This window comes from Suillus paluster (genome assembly GCF_016628075.1).
Source record: "Suillus paluster strain FC165 chromosome Unknown EDB91scaffold_55, whole genome shotgun sequence".
NCBI classification, from domain to species: Eukaryota; Fungi; Basidiomycota; class Agaricomycetes; order Boletales; family Suillaceae; genus Suillus; species Suillus paluster.
This window is the reverse complement of record NW_024537615.1, coordinates 1-25339: the sequence shown is the minus strand read 5'-3', so window position 1 is coordinate 25339 and position 25339 is coordinate 1. Positions and strand designations below refer to the sequence as shown.

Here is a 25339-nt window from a genome sequence, read left to right as displayed (position 1 = left end):
CCTGACGCGTGGGGGACTCATTCATCGAGTTTGCATATCTTCGTGATGTAGAGTTGGCACGGCCGGACAGCCTGAGAATATGTGATTTCCGTATTCCCCACATTTGACTCTGCGTTGAGTGTAAACTACAACGGCGTGAATCCGACGTGATGCCTTTTTTCTCAGCTATGACACCAGATTTATATTCTTGACTCTTCAATCTTCTTCTGACTCCAGCACTCTGCAGACGCCAGGTACATGGTGCGATAAGCACCACCCCGTGCAGTTATAAGGTCTGTTCTGTGCTTTGGATGCTACCTACGTACTGCTCTAACGATGGTCCTTTCAGTTGATGGTCGCCTTTCTATCTTTGTCACCTTACCTGTTTCCTTTGCTGTCTTCACTGTCCTCAGGCGGTTCATCGAGAACAGATACAACAGGCCTCCCCTTCCTCCTGGACCAATGTCGCTCCCACTGATAGGGAACATCTTATCTATCGACGCTCAAGAACCTTGGTCGACTTATACTCAATGGCATGCTGCTTATGGTACGTGGTCAGACAGATTGAATAGTCGTATTTGTGGTGTAAATCATTCTACTAGGGGAATTGGTCTTCACACGGATTCTAGACCAGAAGGTGGTCGTAATCAATTCTCAGCATGTTGCACAAGCCTTAATGGACAAGCGTTCTCGGATTTACTCCGATCGACCATACCTTGCAACACTCGAGCCGTATGTTCTTCTAACATCTTTCAAATTTCATTCAATCAGTCTGAGGTGCAGGTAGATTTGGCTGGTTGGTCAACTTTGCATTCACAGGTTATGGTGATGAATGGCGACTTTGCCGGCGACTCTTCCACCAAAGTTTCCGTCCTGACTCTGCACTCAAGTTTCGCCCGATGCAGATGAGACGGGCTCGTGAGATGATCGTCAATCTTATTGATGACCCTCAACATTATCATTCCCACTTCGCAACGTCAGCCAATGTATTTGTAAACATTGAATGATCATTCACTTATCCACAGGTTCTCATCTTCTGTTGCGATGTCAGTTGTATATGACTATCAGCCCAGTGCTCGTGACGATCCCCTGATCCGAGTCGTGGAAAATGCACTGGATATTGCTCTTCAGGTCTTGACCCCAGAGAGAGCAATCTTACTCAAAGCCTTCCCCTTCTGTAAGCTCGGCTTCCTTTTGTGAGAAAGAGTTGACATTCTATATTCTCGTGCAGTACTTAAGTTACCTGACTGGTGCTGGGGATCATCGATCAAACGTGATGCCCGAATTTCAACCAATCACGCGAATGAAATGACGGACATACCGTTTCGATATGCGCAGCAGCATATGGTAGGCATCATTCATGTTCATTATTAGCATGAATTTCATGCTCGCCAAGGGCGAAAACTTCCTTGGCCAGTTGTCAATGGTGGCAGAAAATTTGCAACGGATGGAGAAGCAAGATGAGGCATCCAAACCAATGTTCGAGACTGCCTTAAAGAAAGCAGCCACAACTGCTATCTTAGGTTTGTCACCTTTTCAAAGAATGACATACTGTTGACAAATACATACTATGCAGGTTCATATGAGACGGTCAGTTAATGGTCCGAACCATTTTTTGGCCGCTCAACCTCTTTACAGACTACTTCAACCCTCATGGCTTTTGTTCTCGCTATGGTGTCTTATCCAGATGTTCAAAGACGTGCACAAATGGAGATTGACTCAGTCGTTGGAAGAGATCGCTTGCCTACGTTTGAGGACAGAGCATCACTACCCTACGTTGAATCAGTTCTGCGGGAGGCTTTGAGATGGCACCCCATTTTACCCCTTGGTAATATTTTTCGCTGACTCCTGAGTGATCTCACCTACGCTGAAGATCAACTTGTAGGCGTGCCGCATGCGACCTCGAGTGATGATATGTATGAAGGTTACTTCATTCCAAAAGGTCTGTCATTTATTTCGAATCAACAGACCGTCCTTAATATCATGAATCAGGAACGACTGTGATATGCAATACATGGTCAGATATTTCTCCTCAGCTGTCGACATGCTGGAATCATTTTGCAGGGCCATTTCGCGGGATGAAAAGCGCTACCCTAACGCATCTAATTTTATGCCGGAGAGGTTCATTGACGTCAACGGTGCGTTGACGGACGATGACCCTGCGGGATACGTTTTTGGCTTAGGTCGGCGTGGATGTCCAGGTGGGTTGAGTTATTTCATTGCCGTATCCTAGCATGCCATGACCCTATCCTTTCTTCAATCAGGCCGGTATGCTGCTGATGCCTCCGTGTGGTCTGCTATTGTGACCATGTTAGCCACGGTGTATTTTTCTCCCGCAAAAGATGACCAGGGAAAAGTGATCGACTTCACCCCCCAATTCACGACGGGACTCACTCAGTACTTGGTTTCCTTGTGTCATTGCATCTTCCCTTCACTAACAATGTCATCGCTTTAGCTCCGTTCTTGTCTTCCCTTGCAATATTTCTCCACGTTCTCATGTCCATTCAGGACTTGTGGATATTTTCCGAACTGAAGCATGAGTCGGAGTAACATGTATATGCTAGCCTAACTACTTTGGTCTAAGTACATCTAGCTATAGCACTCTCTCACTTCTTCCACCACACGACCCATGATCAACCACGTCAAAGCTCACATTCGATAACTATATGACCGTTTTGTGGAGGCTCGTAAATGCAGAGGGGAGAGCGGCTCATATATACAGAGCCCTCGCAGGTCTCTGGTTCGAAGTGAACGGTTGATTGTATTACCGTCTCCCGGAGGTGACTGCATCGTTTGCCAGTCAAAAGAAACTGGATTCGGACAGCCTGGATGATGAAAAGTCCGTCAATGCTAATAATGCAGAACCGGCACCAGCTTCTGACGGAGATCTTCCCAGTGCGGGCTCTACCAGCCACACGGCGGAGCAAGGGGTGCCGAAGTGAATGTCAAAGCGGACGCTGTAAGCAGGCAAGATCTGGAGCCTGGGGTCAAGGTTGAGGCTCCTTGACGTTATGAACGACAACAAGAACTCCAAGAAAGTGAGCGAGCAGGGGTGCGCCACAAGGCAGGAAAAGGAGAAAGGCAAAGAGAAACTCGAGGAGGACAAAGAAAAAGCGGACAAAGAACAGAGTGAGGAATGCCGGAGCGAAGAAAAAAACTTCACCATTGAACCTCCCAGGGTCATCCACTGTAGCATCTTACTCTAGGCCAGCTCTTGGCACTTCGCATCCACACTACTGTGAAGTGGCAAGACCCTCAGAAGTGAGGCTTTCGACTCGCGGCCCGTTCCGCACACCGTGATAGTCCGTGTCGTCGCGGAACTCTCGATCGAACTGTAATGAATGCCACTCCTCTGACGCGAGATAGATCCACAAGGATTGTGTCTGGATGACAAGCAAGAGTGTGCATTGCCTGTATTACGCTTTAATCATACGGGGTGGTTGCACCAGTCATTCGCAGCGCGGAACATCCTATGGCAACAGGAAGAGCCAACGGAGTGGCTAATCCAGCGGCCGTTCTCGGGCAAGAGCTTCTGTCTGATAGACTTTGGCAGATCAAAGGAGATGGATGATTCAAACAGCAGGGCGGAGAAACAGCCTGGTGGACTTGTTGCATCATGACTCAGCGCTTTCAAAAACACCTTGCTGTTCCACTTAAGGTTTCTAGGGCCATGATCATGATATTGATTTCAACGTCGTAGCAAGCTCGCTCGCCGTCTTCCGCGAATTTCATGCTGTTCTCCACATTCCAGCTAGCGAGCAATTTTCAAGGGAGGTTTTATTTACTCATAAGATTTCCCACCAGAAGGAAGAAATATAAAATTTGGCGATTCCCCGGGATTACAGAAGACAGAGAAATTACATAACTTTTACATGCAGCAAGGGTGAAACTAACAGATTATCCACTTCATCCAAAGCGAAGCCTAGCGCAGCGCAACAGCAACGCACCAGTAGATTCTCTGCGAGCCCGCAGCAATGGCAATCGAGCCTACATGTATATTTGACAATGTAGAGTTGGCGTGTCCGGACAGAATACGCGGGTTTTGTTTCCGTATTCTCCCCATTTGACCTTACAACGTTGATTGTACGACGGCATGAATCTCATATGCAGACTTGGACTTCCTTTTCTCAGCTGGGACTCCCAGCTGAGAAAACGGAATGGTTCCTTCTAGGCTTCATATCTCCTGCCGATTCCGCCACTCCACTCCGTGAACGCGGCAGTACTTCCCTGTGTGGTTATAAGGTTCATTTCATTTCGTGCTTTGGATGAGTCGGTGACCCACGCACTGCTCTAACCATGGCCCCTTCAGTCGATGGTCGCTCAATTGCTATCCTCGCCGCCTTACCTGTTTCCTTTGTTGTCATGACTGTCCTCGGGCGGTTCATTGAGAAAAGACACGACAGGCCTCCCCTTCCCCCTGGCCCAATGCCGCTCCCACTAATAGGGAACATCTTATCTCTCGACGCTAAAGAACCTTGGCTGACTTATACTCACTGGCGTGCTATTTATGGTATGTGGTCAGACAATCGAGTAGTGGCGTCCGGGGTGCAGATCATTCTATCAGGGAACTTGGTCTTCGTGCGAATTCTAGACCAGGATGCGGTCGTGATCAATTCTCAGCATGTTGCAGAAGCCTTACTGGAAAAGCGTTCTCGAATTTACTCCGATCGACCATACTTAGCAACAGTCGAGCCGTATGTTCTTCTACTATTCTTCCAGTCAATCATTCTGACGTACAGGCAGATTTGGCTGGTCGATCAGCTTCTCATTCACAGCTTACGGTGACGAATGGCGTCTTTCCCGACGACTCTTCCACCAAACTTTCCGTCCCGAGTCTGCAATTAAGTTTCGCCCCACGCAGATGAGACGGGCTCGTGAGATGATCGTCAACCTGATTGATGACCCACAGCATTATCATTCCCACTTCGCAACGTCAGCCAATATGTTTGTACATATTGAGCGATTATTAATCGTATTTCACAGATTCTCGTCCTCTGTTGCGATGTCAGTTGTATATGACTATCAACCCAGTGCTCGTGATGACCCTCTAGTTCGAGTCATGGAAAATGCGCTGGCTCTTGGTCTTGCTGTGTTGACCCCAGAGAGTGCAGTATTGCTTAAAATGTTCCCATTCTGTGAGTTCACTCTCACTGATGAGAAAGACTTGACATTCTGTGCTCTCATGCAGTACTGAAGTTACCTGACTGGTGCTGGGGATCATCGATCAAACGTGATGCTCAAGCTTCCAGGAATGGCATGACTGACCTGACGGAGGTGCCGTTTCGATATACGCAGCAGCATATGGTAAGCATTTGTTCTCGGGATTTTGTTCTCATTGATTCCATACTTTTCAAGACCCAAAACTCGTCCCTTGACCAGTTTTCAATGGTGGCAGAAAATTTGCAACGAATGGAGAAGCAAGACGATGCATCCAAACCAATGTTCGAAACTGCCTTAAAGAAGGCGGCTACTACTGCTATTATCGGTTCGTGACCTTTTTACGAGGGACGTTGTGCTCTTGACACATTTACAAATACTTTGCAGGTTCATATGAGACGGTCAGCAGATGCCGAATCATATTGTCCACTGCTTAATCTCTTCACAGACTACTGCAGCCTTGATGCTTTTTGTTCTCGCCATGGTGTCTTACCCAGATGTTCAACGACGCGCACAAGCGGAGATCGACTCGGTGATTGGAAGTGATCGCTTGCCTACGTTTGAGGACAGAGCATCACTACCTTACGTTGAATCAGTTCTGCGGGAGACTCTGCGATGGCATCCCATTTTACCCCTTGGTATTCTCCCTCGCTGAGTGGTCTCGCCTTGACTGAACGTGTCCTCGTAGTGCCGCATGCTGCCTCGAGTGATGATATATACGAAGGTTATTTCATTCCAAAAGGTTAGTGATTTATGCCCAATCAACAGACCATCTGTAATATCATACATCAGGAGCGACCGTGATAGCTAATATATGGTCAGACATTTCTCCTCAGCTGTTGACGTGCTGAAGTCATTTTGCAGGGGCATTTCACGGGATGAAAAACGCTACCCTAACGCATCTCATTTTATACCGGAGAGGTTCATAGACGTCAACGGTGCGTTGACGGACGATGACCCTGCGAGATACGTTTTTGGCTTCGGTCGGCGTAGATGTCCAGGTGGGTTAAGTTTCATTACCGTATCCTAGCATGTCATGACCCTATACATTCTGTAATCAGGTCGGTATACTGCTGATGCCTCCGTGTGGTCTGCTATTGTGACCATGTTAGCCACGGTGGACTTTTCTTCCGCAAAGGACGACCAGGGCAAAGTAATCGACTTCACCCCTCAATTCACGGCAGGACTCACTCGGTATTTCTCTTCCTTGTCTAATTCCATGCTCTCGTCTTTAACAGTTTTATCGCTTTAGCTCCGTTCTTGTCTTCCCTTGCAATATTTCACCACGTTCTCATGTTCATTCAGGCCTTGTGGATGTTTTCAGGACTGGGGCGTGAGTTGTATATAGGGAAAGAACCAGCAGTCTCTATTCTCATTATCGATTACCTTACTTGGGCCACGCTGTTGGTCGCAAACTACATGACCTTCTGCGGCCCTTCAGTGTACTCGTATGATTATGCAGATTCATTTCCTTCTCACGAAAAAATTACATTGTCCATTCATCGCGTCAAAAGCTCAAGAGCTCACTTTCAATAGCTATTCCCTAGTCCCTACTGTATGTGCGTCTGCAAATCACACACAGACCGGTCAGAGGCGTAACCAATCACTTACAATCAAACTGCGTTCCGATACCGACCTGGACCAGGTGAACCGTGAACGTTGCGTGAACATAGAACTGTGAGGCGCGGCTATTTAGGAAACCCCTGAGGCCTCAGGCCTTATTTCCGCCCATAGTCATATGCACTTAAGAGTCATGGCGATACCGATCGTGGCTCCTCTGACTAGATCCGAGTCTTCATCCGACTCTCCCAGAATTTACCAGAATTTCTGGTGCGAGAGCCACTACACAGGAGATGCGAAGACCAGGGTAAAAAAGGAGAGCGGTATGTCGGAGTAATTGACGCCATTCATCGCTGTAGAACCATGTTGTTGCAGCCTAGTAGATTCAGGCGAACGAGCCAAATATGCTGATGTCAGGACGATTGACCCCATAAACTTCCCAAGTCTATCCAAGTACAACGCGACAACCAGAAAATTCGTGTCGGATATGGCAATAACCGCATTATCTTCCGCTCCTGGCCTCGTGATTCCAAAGGAAAAGCCATCCAGCCATTTTCATTGTGGGGCAAGGAGGCTGGCAATGGACTTGATTTGTGGGGTGCGACGCTCTATGACTTCTACCACGTTCGACGTCTCCCGTATCTGCGAAACAATATAACCAACTCCACAGGAAGCAAACTTGCGAAATGGATGCGGCAGGCTGGTGAACTCACAGCAACGGATGAGCTCCATTGGGCCGAGAAGGAGGAGATATCAGTTGCCGACATTGGGGAGCTCATAAGGTGTTATGATGTACGCGTCGCAGTGGGCGTATTAAATCAGTTTTCCAGTCGAAACGAGATTAGAGAGAAATACAAAACAAGCACAGGCTTTTCATCTTCCAGATATAGTAAAATAGCAGAAGCCCCAGATGGAGAAGATTCGATCCCCCCAGTCGATAGTCAGGGTGATAGTACCGGGAGGCAGCAAGAAGGGGAGGCAGCACAAGTTCGTAATGACGATGCAAAGGGAAATGTAACTGTCGGTGTGAAGGAGGCCATGCATGCGGATCAAGCGGGCGAAACATCACCAGAAAAAGGCGCGAAACAACCAACAGGTGAACCCGCCGCGTCGTCACCAAAAGACGACTCGCCCTTCAATCCCGCTTATTATACCTCTCCATGCCGCTTCATCCCTTGCACACACAAGATTTCGACACTCCAACAACGGATTCATTGGCACCTTCTCCCTCAAAAGCTCCACATCCATTATCCTTGGCACAAATTATCCGTCGATAAGGGCGGCGACGATCACAAGACTCCATGCCTTTTCAAAGTTGCCGATGGAGGAGACATCATCCGAACCTATTCCCTTCCCCTCGAACCGGAAGGCAAAGAGGCAGTGTTGAAGGCGCAGAAACGGGCTCAGATAGCCGAAGACGAAGCAATCAAGGGGGAGAGTGTGCTCCGCATCTTCCCCGCTGAAAAAGAGGGACCGATGGAAGAGCCGCTGATTGAAGTTGTACTCCCACCTCAACCCCGGAAGCGGACACAGGTGGAAGAAGCTCATCTCTACCTTTCATTTCGTGAAGTAGACTCCGGTGATCATTCAGTTGTGCATGGTGTCGAATGGGAGCTTCCGCGTGACCTTTTCGTGAAGGCCCGTATATGCAGAACGAGCGTGGAGGAGGACGTCCGTCGACAGGTCCAGAAGTTGAAGGACAAGGGAGAATGAGAAGCACTCCTAAAAGGCCCGGCAGATGAACCTGGAGAAACGCTGGAGAGCAGCTCAAATATGCCCTCTGGAACAGAGCCCTCACAGGTCTCCGGTGTGAAGTGAACGGGTGGTCACGTTACCGTCGAGGAGCACCAGCTTCCAGAGGTGACTGCGTCGTTTATAAGCCAAGAGGAATTAGATTCAGCCAACCTGGGTAACGAAAAGTCTGTCGATGCTAATAACGCTGAACCGGCGCCAGCTTCTGACGGGGATCCTTCTACTGGTTCTCCCAGTCACACAGCGGAAACAGGGGATACTGAAGTTGATGTCGAAATGGACGCCGTAGACGGGCAGAATCTAGAGCCTGGAGCCAAGGTTGATGCTGACATCGAGACGAGGGTAGATGTCAAAGAGGACTGCAAGGAACCGAGCGCGCAGGAGTGTGCCCCGAAGGAGGGCAAGGGAAAGGCGAAGAGGGCAATGAGGACGAAGAAAAACACGCAGAAGAAAGTGAGGAAGAACAGAGCGAAGAAAAACAAAGCGAGGAAGAAATTTTCACCGTTGAACCCCCCAGGGTCGTTCGCATATCATCTTACTCTGGACTAGTTCTTCTCATCCGCACTACTGTGAAGTGGCAAAACCCCTCGGAAGAACGATGCAGACACGGGGGGCCCGGCTGGCAGCCCGTTCCGCGCACCACGACAGTCCATGTTGTTGCCAAACTCTCGATCGAACACGACTTCCACCTCGCTCGAGAGGCCAAAAACTATTAATCGTTCCCTGACCACTTCTTCCAACACTAGAACGGATATAACGTCATGCCCCCTCTGCATAATCCTGTCCCCGTCGGGGCACTCTGCCCACAGTTCTACGGGTACTACACGCCTGATGATTTGACTGACGGTACCGGTCGTTCTAATTATCTGAGTCCGATATTACTCCTGGAGCACCGTGGCCGCGAGATAGATCCAGAAGAGTTATGTCGGGATGACAAGCAAGAGTGCGCGTCTCTTGTCTTCCGCTTTCATGAAGCGGGTAGTTGCACCAGTCATTCGCAGCGAGGAACATCCTGTGGCAACAGGGCAAGCCAACGGAGTGGCCGATGCAACGGCTGTTGTCGGGCAAGAGCTTCCGCCTCATAGACTTTGGTAGATCGAAGGAATTGGAAAACTCAAACAGCCGAGCGGCCGAGGAAGCCATGGCTGTGCGGTTGCTCCGCTTGTTGCATTATAATTTTAAATGATGGAGTCATCGGACTGGAAAGAATTTGTTTTCCAACGATGTATATGCTTTTGTAATTCACATTGATCGCTCTGCAAGAATATATGAGCTGTTTTACTGATTCTAATAGTCTGACTATAAGGGGAGACTAGCCCGAATCGAATGTCGTGTTCTGAATTTCGATGCGCATTTTGTACACCACAAAGCGACGACGATTCATGAACAACGTTGACTGATCTACATGGACTCACGACACATCATCATGAATAACAAAGGATAGAGAATTAACAAACAACAAAGATGAATAACATATTTCAGGAGTATATCTAAGGCGAAGAAAAAGTGCGGCGCGCAAGGTAGATAAACACAATATCATCTCAAAGTCTAGGGGACGACAAGAAGACATAATATAAATCACACGAAAAGATAAAATTGAACGAACTTCCCAGCACCCTACAACCCCGTAAACGAACGCAGCGCACCAAACACCCTCCCCGCCAACCCCACCCCCTGAGATCCATCACCACCATTACCACCAACAGGCGGAGGATCGATCTCATACCCCCCACAAAGCACCTCCATCATCCTCTCGACCCCCATCTCACTAGCCCTCTTATCCCCCCAAAACTGCACGAGAAACCGATGTCCAGCAGCCGACACCCTATGCTCAATCACTTTACACAACACCAACTTTCCAAGGCTGCTACTCGGATCAGGGACGATAAGGAGGAATGCCTTATCGATAAGCTCCAACGGATGAGTCTCGAGATGGCGCAGACGTTCGGGGGTCAGCTGTCTATGCGGACGACGGGCCAGAGCTGGTGCTATGGGTTCGAGGGATGCATAGCTTTCGTTTTCTTTTGGAGAGTCTGGGGTGGAATCTGTCATTGTACATGCGTCGCGGAGATCTCGGGATTTGGTAGTTGGGAAGAGAGCGGGAGTGCTCATTGATAGACTGGCGCTGTCGGGCTCGAAGTGAGGGTGGGTGATGCTTGCGCCGTCACTGCTTCCGCTTGTGAGGTTGCTAGCTCTGGTGAGGATTTCGTGGAAGGTGGTGGAGTAATAGGACCCTGCGGGTGGATTGGTTTCGGGCATGCATAGGAGGAAATCGCCTGCGGATGGAGATGGGTCGACAGGCGGAACAGGAAACAATTCGGTGCCAGGACCGTAATGGAGACCTGGTTCAACACTTGACATGGAGGTGCTGTCTTTAGCTGCTTCACTCATCGCCAGTTTCCTTCGAATGCTAGCAAGATAATCGAATTGATGAAGCTGGACATGCAGGCATGTTCGACTCACCGAGAATTGCGGGCATTGGTGCGTTTTCTCTCTTTCATTCTTTCAGCCTCAATTTCATCGCTAAGGACAATCAGTAAATCATCAAAATAGACTGATGCTGACATACATCTCGCCATTCTTTATTCTTTCCTTCAGCCGTTGTCTGTACTTTTTATTTGCTTCGCGATGCTTCTCTGACGTTTTTGGAGCTGTCTGTACACAAGATAAACAAGCGAACAAGCCAAAACGACGATGAAGAACTTACCGAGTTATTTCGACCATTCTTCATGGTTGATATGCTTTCCATTTCCATATCCACATCCATTGGGTCGGCAGCATAGTCAGACTCAATATCTGCATTAGAAGCTGGCGAAGGCAATGCTCCTGCTGAAGACGGAGTGGGATATTGAGCCTGAGGAGAGGCAGGCGCAGGTCGAGACTGACCGGCAGCAAGCGCTGCTTCTCGACTAGCTTGCTTTGCCGCAGAAACCATTGGTTGCATGCGACGAGCAGAACGTAGAGGAGCTAATGAAGATGTGGGGAGTGGACCGTCCGATGACGTGGGAGGTGTAGGAGGGCGCGGTGAAGTGGAAGCTGGGGCGTTTGTTAATGCGGGAGACAAGAGCGGATTTGGAACGGGCTGCCTAGACAGAGGTGACGGCGCTGCTGCTGCATTGCTTGAGAATGAAGATGCAGGGCGTAGTGTGGTCGACGGGACACGCGCGACGACGGGTGCAGTTGTAGCATCATCGACGTGATTGGGAGGAGGTAGGGGGTGGAGGAAAAGGTATAAATGGGTGGAGCAGCTACGCGCGTGGATGATACAGGTGTAGGCGTTGGCGCAGATGTAACTGGCGTAGGCGCAGGTAGAATAGGCCGTGCAGGGGAGGTGGACGCAGGTTTGGATACATTGGATGGCGTCGGGGGTGGTGCTCGTATCGGTGGTGCAGGCGAAGGTGCAGGCGCAGATAATGACGAGCGTATAGAGGAGGTAGGAATAGGAGCGGCGGCGGCAGCTGCAGCTGCAGCAGACGCAGCAGCAATAGCAGTAACAGATGCTGCAGAAGCGTTATTTGTGGCTAAAAAAGCTGGATGCCCGACAAGAGCTGCTCTAGGCAAACGAATCGTCAACGGTGTACGAACGCGGGGTTGCGCGGTAATCGCTTCTCCCGATGCCGGTCCCCTGGAACGCGTATTTGGCGAAGCACGGGACGGCGAAGAATTAGTCGTAGGTGCAGTAGAAACATGTACAGGAGAGGATGTTGTAGTTTGAGCGCGTGTCTGCGGCATGGTTGAAATTACAGATACAGAATCCGAGCTTGATGAAGTTTGTGAGGCCCGATTTTCGAGCAACGACAATAGAGGAGGCAGTGCAATATTGTACTCGTTACAACCCCTGCGAGTCAATCCGATTCAAGGGTTTTTTTATACCAGTACTGCGCTGATGTCGACCCGTCCAGCCGCGATATCAGAGGTTGAAAAAGAAAAGAGTGTGAACGACTTCCTTGAACACCTTCCATCTTTGGCTGTCATCAAACCGCCTCGGATTTTTTTTCGACCAACGTCGTAAGCTCGTCGTGAGACTCGAGCAGTGTATCGACTCTGACAACCGTTCCAAGACGAACACTCCAGCAAGAATCAAAGCCAAAGACCATTATCTTTTCTCGGTTCCTCATATCGGTTATGGTCAACTGGGAGAAGAGAATTTCATCTAGACACTGGTCAGCCAAGCTACTTGACTGAGCAGTGAGTTATCTTGAATTTAGGTCATGAATGATATAATTGCTACCCGGGTTTGTGTGTAGGGAAAAATTCGGACAAGAGTGAATACTGTCTCCTTGCGATATCGACGACCAACTTGGCCCGCATGAACGTCGTTGAAGATCTGATCATCTGGTATTTTGGAATCGATAAGCGCCAGTCAGGCAAGTAAAAAGTATGCATAAGCCCTGTAATACTCAGCTATATCATAAAGCTACAGAGAATCTCACATAGCTAGTGATTCAACTCGAGCAGCGGACGTGCCCGCAGCGGTGAAATCACCAGGCTGAGTTCAATGTCACATGGTGGCCATAACGCATCTCGCGCAAGCAGGTGCCAATATTTAGCACATACATCATGTTGCATGTATCATATTCGTACGTATGTAACTAAACCCATGAGTACTCAAAGTCCCGCAGAAGACCAGGTGGGTTTACTGTCTGACTGATTGACGGTGAGCCCCAAGTAAGACCATGGAGGAGAAGAATAGACGCTAGTTTTCAGACCATGTACATATTACGTTTTCGTTTGGAAAACATCCAGGAGTCCTGAGGCCTGTCAGAGGCCTGAATGGACATAAGAATGTGGTGGAATACTGCAAGGGATGGTAATCACGATCAAAGCGCCCCTCACCGAAAATGAGATGCGTCAGGATATCACTGGTCAAAGATGTGGCAGGACGGAAAGTTTGATCGAAAAGTCGTCGGGAAAGACACCATTCATTACCATAACCTAAGGATGCAAAGCTGATCGACCAGCCAAATCTGCCTGCACTTCAGAACGATTGAACGGTAAGAATATTCGAAGAACACTCGAACGTGGCTAAATACGGTCGATCAGAGTATCCGAGAACGTCTGTCCAGTGAGGCTTCTGCAACATGCCGAGAATTGATCACGACTGTGTCCTGATCTAGAATTCGCACGGAGACCAAGTCCTGCACGATTGTACGGTGGTTTAACGTTCAGATGAAGCAAGCATATCGGTAACATATATGATGTATTGGGACCCACCACTACGCCTTTACATATCATAGGCAAATCCCAACCGAACACCGACTGAACACTGCTTCGTTGAACAGCGATTGCTACAGGAGATATCTAAATCCCTCAGGCAGCCCTAGAGCTCGCTCTTTGGCTGCAGCAGCTTCATTACACCGCGAAAGGTGTTCCCTAAATACCCAGCACATCGCAATAGACATGACGCTTGTCAAGATGCAAATGAGATATGAGTTCACGTATGAAGGCCCCCAACTAGACGGCCAGAAGTACCTGTGACGGCGTCAGTGGTAGAATGAAGCATGAGGTCGCTGTGAACTGACGATGAACCAATGTTGCCAATTGATCCCATCGAGTTTATTAGTGCGACGGCTGCAGCGCGTTTCGACTGTGATTGGGACAAGGTATTCATGGCCCAGGTCAAAGAGATAACAAAGGCCACTTGGGCCTGAGTCATAAAGAATCTTCAGAGCTTGTAAGCCCGTTGTAACTGCAGAACGAGGAAGAGAAGATTCGTACAACGACAAATATCGAATCGCCGTATTCATAGTAGAAATGGCAATCATAAACCCAATGATACCGACAAGTAGAGGGCCTGTGATATGCCAGAAGCGATCACCAGTTGCGTCGGAGTGCCTTGGCTCTATTGTCAATTCGCGCATCGAGCCTGTTGAGTAAATGCTGACCTGGCCACAATAAATGAAGTTGCAGTTCCCAAAATCCACGGAGGTGCGCAGAGTAAGAGGCTAATAGTGGTGTTGTAACCCATGGTAGCTGATAGTGTGGGGAAAAAGTTGCCGAATGATAAAGAAGCGACCATCAAGGCAAGAGCAGCACCAAGCCACCATACCCTCCAATCCATTAGAGCCTCAGCGAAGACCAGAAAATCCCTCTGCGGGCTTGCCTATGGTCTCATTTACGGCCGCAACTTCTTCCTCCATCCGTTGTTTGGCCAAGGTTTGTTCGTCGGGCGAAAGCCAGACGCTCGGCGTTGACGGAAAATCTGGTAAAATCCAGATTGCAGACGATGCGATCACGATGGTTAAAGTGCCTTCCACAAAGAAGAGCCATCTGCAGCAGCAAAGTCAGAATAATTCTACTTTTGGGAACATGCGGATTTCGCCTCAGACCTCCAACCCGTAAAGCCTAGTGTGCCATCTAGGCCTGCCAAGATTCCTGACGCCATAAGGGTACTAAAAGCATTACTGACTGAGCTGCCGCAAGCAAGAAGTGCTGTGCGTAACCCTAGCTCGTTGCGCTTGTACCTAGAGAAATTTCAATATATACTGTTCGGAGGGATGGGGTAACTATACCATCGCGAAAGAAGGAATACAGCTCCGGGATAGAACGCCGCCTCTACAAATCCAATGAAGAAGCGCAAGATAAGAACAGTATGATACCTGAAGCAGCGTTAACTCGATAGTGGCAAGAGTGATAGATACCAACGTTCGAGTTACACCTTCCGTGACCCTCGTCAGATAACGTTACTTAAGTGAAAGATGTACGTACCAATAAACACGGTGAGAGCACCCCATATTGCCATGCAACTTGAGAGGTACAGTGATGGCCTTTTCATGCGATCTAAGAACATGTTGCTTTTGAATCCTCGGAGATGCGGCAGAATGATAACGTGCTGGTACATACGAGGGAACTTGCGTCAAAAAATACCCCACGTACAGGATGCTCATGAGTGTATTAAACTGACTCCCCGTCATGCCGAGGTCCTCCTCAAAACCACGCAGCCTCGCTGCACTTGCGAGTGGGCGGTTCTATAAGTCACTCTGCTCCAAGTGATTTCTAAGGGCCACGTACGCTGCATTAGTGCGGTCCATCTAGGCAAAGAGTTTAGGCGGTGACGGAAACGTCAGGTGTACCCACTCACATAGTTCATAATGTAAACCAGAACTAGAAAGGCTACTCGAAGGTCCAACTTACGGAGAAGCCTCTTCTCCACGATTGATCTAATCTGCTCATCACTTTTGTCAGGAAGTGTTGGACCATTACTGCTTCTGCCAGAGGCACCGTAGTAGGGATTGTAGTTGCCTACTACAAGCAGCGGACGATCTGACATGACTATGGATGGAAGGCTAGCAGCAGGTTCCTGCACTGTTGTATACGTGGGTATTGGGCATAGCTGGTATTTATGCATTTCAGCAACCGAGTAATGCGTAGACTAGCCCTGGTCCGATTCATGATTCGGAACCTACTCGACTCCCAAGTTGTCGAACCATAAACTTTCAAAATCTCGTTACTTACGGCGGAGTGAGGACTTGCCCCCCGGAAACTAATACTTGGCCGTTCGCGTCGGGGAAGCCTGTCAGGATCCTCGCCCTCAAATAGGCATGGCTCATTGTAAGTGTCAGATAGGTAAAGTCTAGTGCACTTACAATTAGATGCACTAAGTAAAATGCAGACAGCTGGTGCCTGGTGGGACCCGAGCATGTAGAGGCTCTTGAGCTGTCTTCCTTCGTGTAATAATGTCTGGAGAGACTCGAGACTGTCACGGTGGTCAACGGTGGAACTCTTAAGGTTTTATAGCATGCGCCCCCCCCAAGAATTTTTAACTTCGGTCAATTCTGCAAAACTGCAACAGAAGTAAGTGTGTTCTAATACCTATGTGCAGAAAATAACGTGCATGCTCCACCACGGCCGTCGGCTATAAGCGCCAGGTGCCTTTTCCTTCTGTTCGAGGTTGAAAATAAGACTCTGGCTGCCAGCGGGGGCAAAATACATATGTACGCTGCCGACATGTCCGACAGTCCTAGTCAACTGTGTTTTGGTGTTACAGGCGCTGCTCACCATTGGTCAGAAATCAACTTGAACTCCGAGTTAGCCGCCTTGATCCAAGTCATGTCTGAGTCAAGAATTTTCCCGTTTCCCACTCTTCAACTCCCAATTGGCGGACTCAAAAAATAATGTACATGAAAACTTGATGAGTGATCATCTTGAGCTCTCCATCGTCAATTATTAACTTGACAGCTTGAAACAGCACCGGTGCACCTTCGAAATCGATGATGTTTGTGAACTGCCTGAGTCACTGAGACCGTCCGTCCAAACCGGTATTAGCGAGCAACTTGTCTCCCAGGGTTTGGCCCTTTGAAGTCTCGTTCCTTCCCATACTACTCGTAGGTACATCCAGTGCAACATTGAACAAAATTGTTCGATGGGTAATACCACCGCGCGCTGGGCCGTACAAGAGATCATCGATCAAAAGTCCGTCCACATATCCCAACTCTACATTGTCGAATAATGTAGGCTCGGTTTCATCTGCGGGCTCGCAGAGTCTACTCGTTTTCGAATGGTGAAGTGTGAGCACAAGGTAAGATCGTAAAAGTAAATGAAAATGGAAATTTAACGTTAACTCGGATGCGAAGAGTAACGGAGTCACGTCGTCTTCGCTTTGAAGCGTGATCGGTTTGTAGAGGATATGCAATCCTTACACCCTTCAAGATGCTGTTGTGCTGCGCTCTTCACTTTGGATGAAGTGAATAATCCTGATTCCTGTTAGTAAGCTCATTTTTATGTACACGTCAAATTTCAAGTATAAGCGCCAGGCAGGCAACGACATTCGATCGATCTCGACAATTAAATTATATACCAACCCAAAGATCGTGAGCCCTACTAGGCAAAGTACATTACAATCCTGTAATACTCAGCTATATTATAAAGCTACATTGGTTCGACGGATGAAAGAAGGGATGGGTCTATATCGCTGATAAAGAGTGGGGGAGATGTGGTATTTACTATTATTTGCTGGAGGATATGCATCCACTATGACGAACTGGAGGAAGAGGTTCCTTTCCACCACTTGCTGACCTTGGCTGCAGAGTATCGCACACTCTTAGCCACGCCGGCGCTCACTATGCCCTTTAGTGACTGGGCAGTTGCTGGGTACCGCACGATCTTGGTTATTTCTAATCAAAACCATCAGCATGAGAATCTTAAGGGACAAATGAGAACATACCTGAGTCAAGAATTCCTGGGAGCTCCTTGTCGCCTGCGATACGGAGCCAATAGGCGCTTTCATCCGCCTCTCTAGGCGGACCGCGCCCCTCGACACGTTCATGGACATGCCTCAAGAGCTCTTCCGGCAATTTCTTAAGATGCGCCGCTCTCGCATGCGGACTAGTATCCTGCTCCACCGTCTTCGAACCTGCCGCCCACCGAACTCCAGGAAGGCCCTGCGCGAGCCGCCAATACAACTCACGAAACTGGTCCTCCTGACGAGAAACCATATTCTCCACCTTTCCGCGATTCTCAGCTGGGAGCACCATTCGAGGGTCACCAGAGTAGCTGATTCCTGCGATGGCTGAAAATAGCTCGCGTTGGGTGAAGGACTCGGGAAGCATGAGGAGGGCGGTACGAAGCGCAGAGGTGAGGTTGACCTGCTGAGTCAGTCGCACGCGTGCATCATCTTTGATGATCCGTAGAGGCTTGTGCATCCTTCCCGCGAGATAAAGCGTGCGCCAGTTAAGCAGATCGGCGCATAGCGTGTCGACGGTCGTTACTCCGTATTTGATAGTCTACCGCAGTGGAAATAAGCGCACAGTGGAGCAGTACGAACGAAAGTGACGTACGACCCCCTTCATCGGCACAAACGTATTGAACCATAGTCCAGGGCCCATATCTTGCATCTTGGAGACGAATGATGATCCTAGTACGCGTGCATGCAGGGGATAATGACCGGGGTGCTGTTGCATGTTGATCGAGTGCCAGTGGTCCGAATGAGTGACCGCAAATATGAAGTCTAGCATCGGCATTTCTTCCTTGCCCTTCTGCTTCTCATACCCAGCCTGTTCAAAAACTCCAGATCCGTAGGCAAATGCATATCGAATGGGCGCTTCAAACGATCCTACGATGTCCTCTAGAAGGGCGCGAGTGGAATCTGGAACCGGCAGGACCTGGTTCCGCCCGAAACTTGGAGGAAGGGTTGGGAGTGCTTGTCGCTGATGCGGGACAGCTGGGCGCGGGCGCGGGTATAATCGCGACTGACGAGGCTTGCTTGTCTCTGGCTTTGAGAGGGGAGGCGGTGGGGGATGGATAGTCTGAGCAGTAGTAGAGTCTGTGGTCAATGAGCGAGGTAGAGATGATAGGCGACGAGCTGATAGACGACCAGCAGACGACCGAGTAGCGGATAACATAATGTGCTCAACGACGGACAAAGGGGCGGCGGGGACGTCGCCGACGATGGTAGTCGCTGCAGAAATTCGGCTTACTCTTGTGTCGCACGCGAACCACGTGGCTATTATGAACGGTTTTCAGGTTATCCGACGGACGGACGTAATCCGGCAAAGTCGGTGACCCTAGACTTAGCTCCTTATAGGCTTATCACGCACAACGAGAAGCGCGATGTGCAGCCCACTGCTTTGTATTACGTTCACGCTGGTCTTCAGGTATCCAAGGACCAAGGTATGCAACTCAGCGGCAGCTGCTGTTCAGTGAGTGTCTAACTCGACTCTTTGGGGGTCTGGAGTATACGGTACCCTGTTACCATTGCGAAGTAGATCGGCTCCCAAACGGGGGGGGGACAATGCGAGTTCCTGAACTGATTGCAGGTTCACATCACTCTGAGCAAACTTCACAGATAGATTAACTTCGATTATTTGATGGAAGGATGGCGCCATGGTAGGCATAAAATCGAGGTGTACGTACACCTATTGCCATCGTCTTATAAAGTTGTAACTCATCGGTACGTGCCCCCTTCAACTTATCAATGACCACCTCGTTCGATTTCTCTGCCTGGCCTCCCCAGCTCACCCCAGAGCACCTAGAAGCTCTAGCACTCACCGCAATCACATATGCATTCTCACACGGATTACTATACCTCCCACCTTCCGACACCCAACCACGCATACCAACCTCCGCTATCCACGTCCCCCTCTCGCTCTTTCCCGCGCCCTTTCCCCGTGCGCACTTCCAAGCTGCAAGAGGACTGCAGAACGTATACAATGTCCTCTACGCACGCGTGGCGATGGATACCCACTTCTTAGATACAGTGATGGGCGCTGAGGAAGGCGCGGGGAGGGCGGATGAATTTACTGGGATTCTGTGGAATGGGTGGAAACGCATCCGGGAGCACGGTATTGTACAGGTAGGTCTGAGACTTGTTTTTTACTTATGCGTGGAGAGGCGCTGATTGCAAGTAGCCGCTGCACCTCGGCCTGTTTAGATCCGATTATCTTTTACAGGCTGCGGAAGATAGATTTGCGCTGAAGCAAGTCGAGTTTAATACTGTCGCTTCGTCTGGTTCGCATTGTGAGCGTGCGGCTGCTATGCATAGGTGCGTCCGTCTTGTTGGATTCTTTTTTTTCCCGTAGAGATTGATGTACGTGGTGTAGACATATATTGACGTCTACCTCCTACTTTTCCGCATCACCGTATCTCACGGCCGATAATTTCCCAGAGAATCGCGCCAACTCTGGACTGGCTGAAGGTCTTGCCAAAGCTCACGAAGCATACGGCGTCTCAGAGTCAGTTTAACTTCATTTTAAGTATGTAATACTTAATTCACGTCAATCCAGTGCGCGCATCCTATTCGTTGTGCTACCCAACGAACGCAATGTCTTTGACCAACGATGGGTAGAGTACGAGTTACTCGAAAAGTACATCCCCATCTCCTCCCATAATTCATCAAATAACCTATCAGGACAGATACAAAATCCACGTCATCCGTCAAACACTCGCCGACCTCGCCATCTCTGCATCCCTCGACCCCTCCACGCATGCCCTCACAGTCACCCTTCCCTTTCCAACCCATTCATTGACATACGAAATCTCGACAATCTATTTCCGCGCATCTTTAGTCCCCTCCGACTTCCCCACACCGTCCTACTACGACACGCGTTTTCTCCTTGAGCGCAGTCGCGCCATAAAATGTCCTTCCCTTCCCCTGCACCTCGCAGGCGGGAAGAAAGTCCAGGAAGCACTCACACACCCCGGGGTACTCGAACGTTTCCTCGGCAACGAAGGCGCGAGATGGGGCACAGACGCTCCTGACCTCTCAGCACACGCAACAGATATCCGGGCAACCTGGATGAGCATGTGGGCGCTCGACTCGGAGGACGCTGATATAGTTGCTGCGCTTGACCATCTCCCAGCTCCAGGACAAGGACAAGGAATTACACCACCCGGAACACATCTCGCCCGCCTCAAAGCTTCCTCGCTCGTACTCAAACCCCAACGCGAGGGAGGTGGGAATAACGTATACCGCGAAGCCATCCCCGCGTTCTTAGACGCCCTACCAGCAGAAGAACGCAAAGCCTGGATCGCGATGGAGATGATCGAGACGCCGCGCGGGGTAGGGGGCTATTTCATGCGCGCAATCCCTTTGAGTTCGAGTTCGGGTGCGGGGGACGCGAATGCAGGTGTAAATGACGGGGACACAAAGAAGACAGTCGTACGCGCAGAAGTCGTTTCTGAGCTAGGGATCTTTGGATATGCCTTATTTGGAGACGGGAAGGTGGTGGAGAGGGAAGTGGGGTGGCTTGTGAGGACAAAGGGGGCGGACAGTAATGAGGGTGGGGTCGCTAGTGGATTTTCGGTGTTGGATAGTGTGGTGCTTGTTTGAGGGGATGTTTGTAGAATGGAGAATGTGTATTAATGTAAGGACGCCATGTCCTTTACGCACCGACCGTGATTCAAAAACAAGACGCATGAACCATACGTTCGAAGTCATCCGCGTGAGTCACTGATGCGAAGAGTAACACTCTTCGCATCTGAGTCACGCGGATATATCTCTTTTCATCTTACCATTCAGTACCTTACCTTGTGCTCACATTACACCATCTCTGTTCCTTCATCAAGTATTTTCACCTCGCCACCAAGTATTTTCACCTCGCCGTCAAGTATTTTCACTTCGCCGTCAAGTATTTTCACGCTCGATCCGGCTTAAACAAGTATTCGAAGAAAAAAAAAAAAAAAAAAAAACGTGTATATACTACCAATGTACACTCATACCTACAGCGAATCTTACAGTGAGATCCCCGCTCTAAGTACGACCGAAAAGCCTCTAGAAAGTCCTCGTCTCTAGTCCTAGACCAATCCCTCTTCGCGTTACCTATTAACGCGTCTCATTTCTATCTCGTTTCGATCACAATTCCCTACCGAACTCACACTCAGCCTTACATTAAGTCTGGAGTTGGAGGCATGGGCCTAAGTTGGGTGTACAAGACCTGGTCCAGTTGTGGTCGTCCGAGATTGTTGTCGGGAATTGTATAGACCAGCAAACGTCCTGTCCGCAACCTTCTGTTTTTTTATGTTACTGTACCACCGGTAGTTTGACCTTCTGTTGTGCAGATCGTAATAATCGTATACTACGTGCTATTCCGGCCAACGTTGAGGCACAGTATGTGCACCCATTTCATCGTCTTCTGTGCCAACGTCGCTCTATACTGATTTAGACTGATATGACCTAGACGTATCCTTGCATGCATCTACTTCCCCCTTTTCTGCATCTGTGCTATACCTGGTGCGTACGAGACTAAGTACCACGAGTTGCCTGATATCTTCACGTGATCCTCCGTAAACTAACCTCGCAGGACGGCAACGTTTGACCTGGGGGTGACCCAGATGAGCTATGTATGTGTACAATCCAGTGAGCTGCATGAATTACCTTAGAGCAAATGATGATAGTGGACCCAGCGAGGTCGCGATTCGCGACTGCGCGTGGCAATATAATGAACCCTGGCTGGTCTGTATGGAACATGAATCCCAGCGATTCCCTCGAAACTCACATATGCAACTATGTTAGGCTCGGGATCAGCCAACTATGTACCTTTCAATGAACTGTCCTACGCGTGCTGTCAGATAGAGACTTTAGTTGCATTCTGCCCGTGTAACTGATTACAGGACTCTGCCAAATTATATACAAAATCCTTCCCCACACAAGTTACTGCTCAATGTCACTCGTCATCATAAGTCCTGAATGGATGTGAGTATGTGGTGAAATACTGCAAGGAAAGACCATAGCGGAGCTAAAGCGAAGAAACTGTAAGTAATGAGAGAGTGAAATGATACTAGGAAACCAAGTACTGAGTAAGTCCCGTCGTGAATTGAGGGGTGAAGTTAATCCCTCTGCCCTGGTCATCTTTGGCAAGAGAAAGTCCACCGTGGCCAACAGGGTCGCAATAGCAGACCACACTGAGGTACCAGCAGTATACCGGCCTAATTGAAAAAATGTTAATGTCTTAACTCATCACAAGCCGTGCAGCATCAACCCACCTGGACATCCACGCCGTCCTAAGCCGAAAATGTATTACGCAGGGTCATCATCCGTCAATGCCCCGCTGACGTCCATGAATCTCTCTGGCATAAAACGAGACGGGTCGGGGTACCGCTTTTCATCTCGTGCAATGCCCCTGCAAGATAATGTCAGCATCTCGACAGCTGGGGAGAATATACCTGACCATGCGTTGCATATCACAGTCGCTCCTGATGTACGATATTATAAATGGTTTGTTGATTGGACAAAAACGACAGACCTTTTGGGATGAAGTAACCATCATATATATCGTCACTCGAGGTAGCATGTGGGACACCTGCTGACCGTCTCATATGAACCTACATAGCGTGTATTTGTCAAGAGCCTACCATCCCTCGTAAATGGTCACGAACCTAAAATAGCAGCAGTAACTGCTCTCTTTAATGCAGTCTCGAACATTGGTTTGGATGCCTCGTCTTGCTTCTCCACCCGTCGTAGATTTTCTGTCATCATTGAAAACTGGCCATGGGACAAGTTTTCGGCCTTGGCAAGCATGTAATCAATGTCTAGGACCGAATTGAATAACGCATACAAAAATTGCCCACCATATGCTGCTGCGCATATCGGAACGGCACCTCCGTCATGCCATTCTTCGAAGCTCGAGCATTGCGTATGATTGAGGATCCACAGCACCAGTCAGGTAAGTTCAGTACTGCATGAGAGTACAGAATGTTAACTCTTTCTCAACCGAGGACGCTGAGCTCACAGAAGGGGAAGTTTTAAGCAAGATTGCTTTCTCTGGGGTCATCGTAGAAACCCAAGAGCCACTGCATTTTCCGCGGTTCGAACCAGGGGATCATCACGAGCTTTGGGTTGGTAGTCATAGACAACTGACATCACAACAGAGCACGAGAACCTGGAATAGGATTAATAACCGCTCAATATCAATAAACCGGTTGGCTCACGTTGCGAAGTGGGCGTGACAATGTCGAGGGTCATCAATGAGATTGACGATCATCTCACGAGCCCGTGTCATCTGCACGGGGCGAAACTTTACTGCAGAGTCGGGACGGAAAGTTTGGTGGAAAAGTCGCCGGGAAAGATGCTATTCGTCACCATAAGCTGTGAATGAAAAGTTGATCGACCACTCAAACCCGCCCGCACTTCAGAATGATTCGATGGTAAGAATATTAGAAGAACACACGACTTCCTTGTGGCTACGTATGGTCGATCGGAGTAAATACGAGAACGCTTGTCCATTAAGGGGTGCAATATGCTGAGAATTGATCACGACCACCTCCTGGTCCAGAATCCGCGCGGGGACCGGATCCTCTGATAGAATAGTCTGCACTAGAAATGCACTAAACTGCCTGTCAATGTGGGCCATCAGTGAACTGATGAGCCGCAGATAAAGGCTTATATGACGATGCATCGTCATATATAGAACTTCTTTCCTTTATATTGGAATATAAAGCCATATAAAGCCATGTAAAACGCCGTAATCGACGTAAAGTACCCTGGGTAGACTCACGAGTTCTCTGATAGTACCATAAGCAGCATGCCACTGAGTATAGGTCAACCACGATTCTTTAGCGTCGATAGATAAGACGTTCCCTATTAGTGGGAGCGGCATTGGCCCAGGAGTAAGGTTCTACCTGTTCTTAATGAACCGCTTGGGAGCGGTGATGCCAAGAAAGAAAATAGGTAAGGCGGCGAACATACCAAGGCGAACATCGACCGCGGGAATCATGGTTAGAGCAGTACGTGGGTAGACACCCAAAGCACCAAACGCACCTTATAACCACACGGGGAGATAGTTTCCGCCCCTTGTATGTGGCATCTCCTGTATTTAGCACTTCCGGGGGGTCGTAACGGGACTGAAGAGTTGAGAGGGAAGAATTCGGTGTCGTAACTGACAAAAAAATACTGTCATATCAGATCCATGCCATTGCAATTTGTAGTGTCGACAAAACCCACGTATTGCGCCACCGCCCTCAACAATATACATCCAAATACCGCAGTAGAAAATGTCAACCCAAAAAGATGACGTGATCACCTTCCAAAGCTCGCACTTCGCCGGCAGAATTTCCGGGCAAAATCCAAGTCTGACCCAAAAGAAACGACAACGAAATAAGGTGCGCACCTTCCACAGCTCATACTTCGCCGGTAGAATTTCTACGATGCAAAGAAAGTCGAGGCTCCATGTCAACCTGAGTCGTATCAAAACACCGTCGTTATTTATTGGACAATGAGTTTGATTAGAAAAAAACATCATCTGGGGCTCTATGTCCAGCATGAAGCCATTTCGGAAACCATATAACATAGAGACCATAAAGAGCGACAAGAAAGGGAAATATAGGCCTGCCGCCTGTGAAAGATGCCAGTGGAGATACTGTAGGATAGGTGCATGTACAAAGGGGGTAAATGCGTGTGTTCCGCGATCGCAACCGGATGAAACGGGAAATAATGCACATAGAATATATCCTGAAATCA

The 25339-nt window shown here is 49.0% G+C and overlaps 11 protein-coding genes across 11 annotated transcripts; 6 read left to right on the top strand and 5 right to left on the bottom strand.

Moving 5' to 3' along the window:
• Positions 1–244: 244 nt before the first annotated feature.
• EDB91DRAFT_649398 (cytochrome P450) lies at positions 245–2649 on the top strand. Its single transcript, XM_041327987.1, has 14 exons — positions 245–272; positions 329–526; positions 582–711; positions 767–955; positions 1005–1156; positions 1211–1326; positions 1376–1502; positions 1556–1569; positions 1618–1807; positions 1865–1921; positions 1972–1996; positions 2044–2180; positions 2244–2376; positions 2435–2649. The coding sequence occupies exons 2-14, from the start codon at positions 442–444 to the stop codon at positions 2517–2519; spliced, it is 1440 nt and encodes a 479-aa protein (XP_041174131.1). The 5' UTR covers positions 245–272; positions 329–441; the 3' UTR covers positions 2520–2649.
• A 692-nt stretch (positions 2650–3341) lies between these two features.
• Positions 3342–3599, top strand: EDB91DRAFT_1057670 (uncharacterized protein; the record flags this gene model as incomplete). The annotated part of the gene is made up of 1 exon (XM_041314097.1): positions 3342–3599. A coding segment is annotated over one exon (258 nt), but the record flags the coding sequence as incomplete, so codon positions are not given.
• Positions 3600–3850: 251 nt separating this feature from the next.
• On the top strand, positions 3851–6741 carry EDB91DRAFT_1205677 (cytochrome P450). The gene is made up of 13 exons (XM_041320699.1): positions 3851–4489; positions 4544–4673; positions 4723–4911; positions 4963–5114; positions 5168–5283; positions 5335–5464; positions 5524–5537; positions 5585–5774; positions 5825–5878; positions 5929–5953; positions 6001–6137; positions 6198–6330; positions 6389–6741. The coding sequence occupies exons 1-13, from the start codon at positions 4276–4278 to the stop codon at positions 6471–6473; spliced, it is 1569 nt and encodes a 522-aa protein (XP_041174129.1). The 5' UTR covers positions 3851–4275; the 3' UTR covers positions 6474–6741.
• A 450-nt stretch (positions 6742–7191) lies between these two features.
• On the top strand, positions 7192–8409 carry EDB91DRAFT_1057762 (uncharacterized protein; the record flags this gene model as incomplete). Its single annotated transcript, XM_041314106.1, has 2 exons — positions 7192–7480; positions 7820–8409. Coding segments are annotated over 2 exons (879 nt in total), but the record flags the coding sequence as incomplete, so codon positions are not given.
• An 800-nt stretch (positions 8410–9209) lies between these two features.
• EDB91DRAFT_1300941 (uncharacterized protein) lies at positions 9210–9681 on the top strand (the record flags this gene model as incomplete). Its single annotated transcript, XM_041324981.1, has 2 exons — positions 9210–9426; positions 9450–9681. 2 exons carry the CDS (start codon positions 9210–9212, stop codon positions 9632–9634), a joined length of 402 nt encoding a protein of 133 aa, XP_041174127.1. The 3' UTR covers positions 9635–9681.
• Positions 9682–10065: 384 nt separating this feature from the next.
• On the bottom strand, positions 10066–12409 carry EDB91DRAFT_1149734 (uncharacterized protein; the record flags this gene model as incomplete). Its single annotated transcript, XM_041319381.1, has 5 exons — positions 11645–12409; positions 11156–11567; positions 11018–11103; positions 10912–10971; positions 10066–10858 (listed from the first exon to the last, which is right to left on the bottom strand). The coding sequence occupies exons 1-5, from the start codon at positions 12178–12180 to the stop codon at positions 10066–10068; spliced, it is 1887 nt and encodes a 628-aa protein (XP_041174126.1). The 5' UTR covers positions 12181–12409.
• Positions 12410–13736: 1327 nt separating this feature from the next.
• Positions 13737–15718, bottom strand: EDB91DRAFT_1057673 (MFS general substrate transporter; the record flags this gene model as incomplete). Its single annotated transcript, XM_041314098.1, is given in 11 exon segments — positions 13737–13920; positions 13971–14111; positions 14167–14283; positions 14334–14551; positions 14568–14718; positions 14778–14912; positions 14961–15047; positions 15153–15242; positions 15292–15399; positions 15460–15479; positions 15530–15718. 11 exon segments carry the CDS (start codon positions 15716–15718, stop codon positions 13737–13739), a joined length of 1440 nt encoding a protein of 479 aa, XP_041174125.1.
• Positions 15719–17205: 1487 nt separating this feature from the next.
• EDB91DRAFT_649191 (Mmp37-domain-containing protein) lies at positions 17206–18934 on the bottom strand. Its single transcript, XM_041327986.1, has 3 exons — positions 18225–18934; positions 17612–18170; positions 17206–17561 (listed from the first exon to the last, which is right to left on the bottom strand). The coding sequence occupies exons 1-3, from the start codon at positions 18786–18788 to the stop codon at positions 17419–17421; spliced, it is 1266 nt and encodes a 421-aa protein (XP_041174124.1). The 5' UTR covers positions 18789–18934; the 3' UTR covers positions 17206–17418.
• Positions 18935–18974: 40 nt separating this feature from the next.
• On the top strand, positions 18975–21444 carry EDB91DRAFT_1149717 (glutathione synthase). The gene is made up of 6 exons (XM_041319380.1): positions 18975–19179; positions 19232–19738; positions 19794–19927; positions 19986–20117; positions 20169–20249; positions 20299–21444. The coding sequence occupies exons 2-6, from the start codon at positions 19361–19363 to the stop codon at positions 21212–21214; spliced, it is 1641 nt and encodes a 546-aa protein (XP_041174123.1). The 5' UTR covers positions 18975–19179; positions 19232–19360; the 3' UTR covers positions 21215–21444.
• A 1456-nt stretch (positions 21445–22900) lies between these two features.
• EDB91DRAFT_1251498 (cytochrome P450) lies at positions 22901–23356 on the bottom strand (the record flags this gene model as incomplete). Its single annotated transcript, XM_041323390.1, has 4 exons — positions 22901–23003; positions 23052–23076; positions 23127–23186; positions 23260–23356. 4 exons carry the CDS (start codon positions 23354–23356, stop codon positions 22901–22903), a joined length of 285 nt encoding a protein of 94 aa, XP_041174122.1.
• A 257-nt stretch (positions 23357–23613) lies between these two features.
• Positions 23614–24430, bottom strand: EDB91DRAFT_649018 (uncharacterized protein). The gene is made up of 4 exons (XM_041327985.1): positions 24378–24430; positions 24011–24178; positions 23812–23951; positions 23614–23762 (listed from the first exon to the last, which is right to left on the bottom strand). The coding sequence occupies exons 2-4, from the start codon at positions 24104–24106 to the stop codon at positions 23651–23653; spliced, it is 348 nt and encodes a 115-aa protein (XP_041174121.1). The 5' UTR covers positions 24107–24178; positions 24378–24430; the 3' UTR covers positions 23614–23650.
• Between the last annotated feature and the right edge of the window lie 909 nt (positions 24431–25339).

What these genes read in the sequence shown, in the direction of transcription:
- EDB91DRAFT_649398 (XM_041327987.1), top strand. Translation starts at nt 442, where the DNA reads ATGTCGCTCCCACTGATAGGGAACATCTTATCTATCGACGCTCAAGAA. An exon ending in GATATGCGCAGCAGCATATG is followed by an intron (nt 1,327 to 1,375) that starts GTAGGCATCATT and finishes ATGCTCGCCAAG; the next exon opens with GGCGAAAACTTCCTTGGCCA. An exon ending in AGGTCGGCGTGGATGTCCAG is followed by an intron (nt 2,181 to 2,243) that starts GTGGGTTGAGTT and finishes TTCTTCAATCAG; the next exon opens with GCCGGTATGCTGCTGATGCC.
- EDB91DRAFT_1205677 (XM_041320699.1), top strand. Translation starts at nt 4,276, where the DNA reads ATGGCCCCTTCAGTCGATGGTCGCTCAATTGCTATCCTCGCCGCCTTA. An exon ending in TCACTGGCGTGCTATTTATG is followed by an intron (nt 4,490 to 4,543) that starts GTATGTGGTCAG and finishes TCATTCTATCAG; the next exon opens with GGAACTTGGTCTTCGTGCGA. An exon ending in AGGTTATTTCATTCCAAAAG is followed by an intron (nt 5,879 to 5,928) that starts GTTAGTGATTTA and finishes ATCATACATCAG; the next exon opens with GAGCGACCGTGATAGCTAAT.
- EDB91DRAFT_649018 (XM_041327985.1), bottom strand. Translation starts at nt 24,106, where the DNA reads ATGGACAAGCGTTCTCGTATTTACTCCGATCGACCATACGTAGCCACA. An exon ending in TACCATCGAATCATTCTGAA is followed by an intron (nt 23,952 to 24,010) that starts GTGCGGGCGGGT and finishes GGTGACGAATAG; the next exon opens with CATCTTTCCCGGCGACTTTT. An exon ending in TGTCACGCCCACTTCGCAAC is followed by an intron (nt 23,763 to 23,811) that starts GTGAGCCAACCG and finishes ATCCTATTCCAG; the next exon opens with GTTCTCGTGCTCTGTTGTGA.
- EDB91DRAFT_1149717 (XM_041319380.1), top strand. Translation starts at nt 19,361, where the DNA reads ATGACCACCTCGTTCGATTTCTCTGCCTGGCCTCCCCAGCTCACCCCA. An exon ending in GAAGCATACGGCGTCTCAGA is followed by an intron (nt 20,118 to 20,168) that starts GTCAGTTTAACT and finishes ACGTCAATCCAG; the next exon opens with TGCGCGCATCCTATTCGTTG. An exon ending in GAGTACGAGTTACTCGAAAA is followed by an intron (nt 20,250 to 20,298) that starts GTACATCCCCAT and finishes CTATCAGGACAG; the next exon opens with ATACAAAATCCACGTCATCC.
- EDB91DRAFT_649191 (XM_041327986.1), bottom strand. Translation starts at nt 18,788, where the DNA reads ATGTTATCCGCTACTCGGTCGTCTGCTGGTCGTCTATCAGCTCGTCGC. An exon ending in TTGTGCCGATGAAGGGGGTC is followed by an intron (nt 18,171 to 18,224) that starts GTACGTCACTTT and finishes CCACTGCGGTAG; the next exon opens with ACTATCAAATACGGAGTAAC. An exon ending in CCCAGGAATTCTTGACTCAG is followed by an intron (nt 17,562 to 17,611) that starts GTATGTTCTCAT and finishes GGTTTTGATTAG; the next exon opens with AAATAACCAAGATCGTGCGG.